Source organism: Neomonachus schauinslandi, unplaced genomic scaffold (genome assembly GCF_002201575.2).
Source record: "Neomonachus schauinslandi unplaced genomic scaffold, ASM220157v2 HiC_scaffold_2833, whole genome shotgun sequence".
Taxonomy (NCBI): Eukaryota; Metazoa; Chordata; class Mammalia; order Carnivora; family Phocidae; genus Neomonachus; species Neomonachus schauinslandi.
In genome coordinates, this window is record NW_025411522.1 from 1 (window position 1) to 4496 (window position 4496).

At 36.7% G+C, this 4496-nt stretch overlaps 1 protein-coding gene across 1 annotated transcript; it reads left to right on the forward strand.

Moving 5' to 3' along the window:
- Positions 1-3111: 3111 nt before the first annotated feature.
- On the forward strand, positions 3112-4491 carry LOC123323940 (protocadherin alpha-12-like; the record flags this gene model as incomplete). Its single annotated transcript, XM_044912471.1, has 1 exon — positions 3112-4491. A coding segment is annotated over exon 1 (1248 nt), but the record flags the coding sequence as incomplete, so codon positions are not given.
- Positions 4492-4496: the final 5 nt, after the last annotated feature.

Here is a 4496-nt window from a genome sequence, read left to right on the forward strand (position 1 = left end):
GCCCAAGACCGACCTCATGGCCTTCAGCCCCAGCCTTCCTCCGTGTCTGGATAGAGAAGTTGGAGGGACAATGCAGGAGGCAGGACCAAATCACCCTGGGCAGGTGAGTTCTATAGATTCCTCTTCTTTTAAAGTCTATGTTAAATTTTTAAAAATCCTCTTTATTTCATAGAAAAATTTAATGAATACTCTGTATTTTGAGTATTAAGTTTTAAACGAGTATGTTTTAGAGAACAATTTCTGTTAGTGAAATGCCAACTGATAAAAATCCAATTTTAATAATGAGATAAATCAGGTTTTTTAGCCAATAAATGTCCTATGTCTCCAAACGTTTTGGTAGAAAATGTTAAAGGAAGCTATAAGAATGACTCTCCTGTCAGCACTTTATTAGATATAATTTCTAAGTTTCAGTGATGTAGCTAGACCACTTATTTCATCTCTAATCCTCACTACTATAGATAATTACTGCGGTTATTTCCATTTTTTCATCCTCTTTGTCTTTTAACACAGCCTTTTGCTTTAATATTTTCACATTATTAGATCTCTTGACTTTTCTCGCTTCAGGCTTGTATCAAAGATTCAACACTCTCTTCATTAAGTCTGAAAAGATTTAACTTTCTCTGTAGTGTTAAACATGGAACGTACATTTCCTTTCCATTAAATAATGTTTAGTTTTGCCTCAACTGATAAGATAAAACCTGTTTTCATATTATTTGCAGTTAAAAATTCAGTCTTGCATTATTGTGTGGTGGTTTCATTGAAATAATAGAACTTAAAAGTTCTGTCGATTTATTTTATTGCATGTAATGGGTACAGATTTATCTACAATATAGTCAAACAGAACTCCCAGATTTATGCTTACAAAGTTTACTAGGCATATAAAGTTATTCAAAGCACTCAACCAAGTCTTCAAACTTGCTGAAGACATGCATATAGGCTTATAATATCTGCAACATATGCTGGTTGGCAGTCTGCCCTATGTTAAGTCTATTAAAGTGAAGTGAAAATTATCATTTTCGCTCATCTGGCAACTTAAATTTCCTGTCTTTAAATGCTTTATCTCTAGTGTTTGTGAAATTTTCTTCTCATGTGCTATAATCACATCAGATGATTCTACCAAAGTTCATTTACCCTTAGGTCATTCTTCTAATTCAGTGATCCTTAGCTATATGTAGGGTGGCAGAGTCACTGATTTCTTTGAGAATTTGATGAAATTCATATGTGGCTATGCTCCCCTTTAGCCTTAGGGGTTAAAATTTCTTTATTCTAAAATAGGCAACCAAATTAAAACACAAAATGTTTCTGACTTAAAAGATTAAGCCATCGTATCATTTATGAAACTGTAAATGTATAAATGTGAATGTTAGGTAGGGCAGACATTATTATAAATCTCCAAATGAAGTTCTTAGAATGACTTGATGTCATCTAAATTTAATAAACAAAGATATTGGAATATTTTAAGTACACATTAAATTTCTGCAAATTATTACTTTTACAGTATATAAGTAGTTGATGCACATTTTTAGATAATTACAAATTATGTGGGCTATTTTCTACAAATTTTGTGTCTTTTATACTTATTCTTAATTTCAGGATTACTTTCAATGGTGTAAAATTATAATTTCAATATAATTTCCATCTTCTAGTTCAATTGTTTAAGTATTAAGGTAATTTTAGATGTTCCTATCTCTTTAGTAATTTTATTATGTCTAACAGTGTATGAGGACTACATAACACACGACTTTTTCAATAAAGTTTCTTAGCAATCATTGTACATTGACTGTTTTTGAAAATGGAAGATAGAAAACGAAGAAGCATGGTAGTGATATTAGACAATTTAAATAGTCCGATAGCATCAAAATTCAAACGTTTTTTTGATTACTTAAGAGCCAGTTTTATAGTTGACTTAAGTTATCTCTTACTTGTAGAACGATTATTGATTATTATTTCCTGGTTCTATAAAGATTTCTTATCTCACTTCCCTTCATTATATGTAAAAGGAATGGTGACAAATTGTTGGCTTAAAGATTTTGACTTGAATTTTAATGAGCTTATAAACTCTGTATTAAATTTTTCACAATTAGCTGTGGGATCTTATCTGTGTTTTGTTTTCCCTTAAAGCTGATCTTGAATTAACTAATAAAATTATGAAAAGTTCTTTGATTATCCCTTGCATCATAGTCACCATTCTGATTTCCTGAAGAGAAGCAGATTTTGAATGACTACTAACTGGCCTGAAGGGAACATTTAAAGGGAAACCAAAAGTTCATTATGAAGTTTATATTCTTTTGATTTTAGTCAGAGAGACTGGGCTCCAAAACATCTCACAGATCTTTTTCATATTATGGCTCCACAGCCACTTTAGAATATTGTGAAATTTGGAGGCTTTGATTCAATATTTTACATGAAAATGCTTTCCTCCTGCTATAGTGAAACCTTACAGGATCTGTATCCAAGCCTCATTTTAATATGTTATGGGAATAAGAGCAGTTGTATGAAAAGTCATCACATTTGAGCATCAAGGAACCAAAAACAACGACATGTTCCATATTTATGATGAATTTTTATATCCAACAGAAGTATGAATAAAATAATTTATATGGATGAAATACTCAGTTAATAGAACTACTTCAGGTTTTTTTTCTTTACTAAGTGCAGGAATTCTTGGGTTTTTCCTAAAGTCCTACAATGAAGTGCTTGTGAAGGATAAAAGTCATTACAAGTGTGCATTGTAAGCAAAATAAGGTTGAAGGTGATGTATATTATTCTTTATTTTATTCTCCATGATAGGCAATATTCTGGCATTCTGTATTTCAGTGATTATTTTATGATGGACTTTGAAGCAGAATATTTTAAAAACTTAAGTATAATAGAAATGACTGCTTTGTTACTAATATCATATACATTAAAAAATAGGCATTTACAAACAATTCATGAAAATATCCAAAAGTCAAAAAATTTTATTTAAGTGTCCCGGGAAGTGGCTAAACCAAAAAGAACCTCCGGATCTTTCTTGTACTTACATAATCAGTCACATGATGTCGCTGTACACTCAAAAGGTGAAAAGTAAAAATTTTGCCTCCGCGCCCAGAGTTCATCCATTGGCTGAATAAGATCGACTCCATGTTGACCGGAAGGCTGGGTAAATTTTACTGTATATATACCTACAGAAAGGGAGACTGATTATAAAGATTTTCAGGTGAGCGATCCCTAAAAGCCACCTCAGAGATCTTGTTAACTACAATGGTGTTTTCCTGGAGAGGAGGCCCAGGAGCCTCGCGACTGCTGCTGTCTCTTCTGCTCCTTGCAGCTGGGGAATCCGGGAGCTGCCAGGTCCACTACTCGGTCCCGGAGGAGGCCAAACACGGCACCTTCGTGGGCCGCATCGCCCAGGATTTGGGGCTGGAGCTGGCGGAGCTGGTGCCACGCCTGTTCCGGGTGGCGTCCAAAGGCCGCCGGGACCTTTTGGAGGTAAATCTGCAGAATGGCATTTTGTTTGTGAATTCTCGGATCGACCGAGAAGAGCTGTGCGGGCGGAGCGCGGAGTGCAGCATCCACCTGGAGGTGATCGTGGACAGGCCGCTGCAGGTTTTCCACGTGGAGGTGGAGGTGAAGGACATTAACGATAACCCACCAGTGTTCAGAGAAGAAGAACAAAAGGTACTGATTTCTGAATCTGCGCCGCTGGATTCTCATTTTCCTCTAGAGGGCGCTTCCGATGCGGATATAGGCGTCAACTCTCTTCTGACCTATAGGTTAGGTCTAAATGAGTATTTTACTCTTAAAATAATAACGAAAAACGATAAAAGTAAATTGCCTGAACTAGTTTTACGGAAGTCATTGGATAGAGAGGAAACTCCAGAACTTAATATATTGCTGACCTCCCAGGATGGCGGTAAACCCGAGCTAACAGGATCTGTTCAGATTAAAATAAGCATTCTGGATGTGAATGACAACGCTCCGGAGTTTGATAAGCCTGGCTATAAAGTAGTGCTGTTTGAAAATGTCCCAAACGGTACAAGAGTGATACAGCTAAACGCTTCTGATCTAGACGAAGGGGTGAATAGAGAAATTTCCTATGGAATCAGACTGATTTTGCCAGTGAGTGAGAAATGCATGTTTTCAATAAATCCAGAAACAGGTGAAATCAGAATTTACGGGAAATTGGATTTTGAAGAGAATATTGAGTATGAAATTCAGGTTAACGCCATTGATAAAGGGATTCCTTCCATGGCAGGTCACTGTACAGTCCTAGTCGAAGTTCTGGATCTGAATGACAATACCCCTGAGGTAATGATCACTTCGCTGTCGCTACCCGTGAGAGAGGATGCTCAGGTGGGCACTGTCATCGCCCTGATCAGCGTGTCCGACCGTGACTCCGGCGCCAACGGGCAGGTGACCTGCTCACTAACACCCCATGTCCCCTTCAAGCTGGTGTCCACTTTCAAGAACTACTATTCGCTGGTGCTGGACAGCGCCCTGGACCGAGAGAGCGT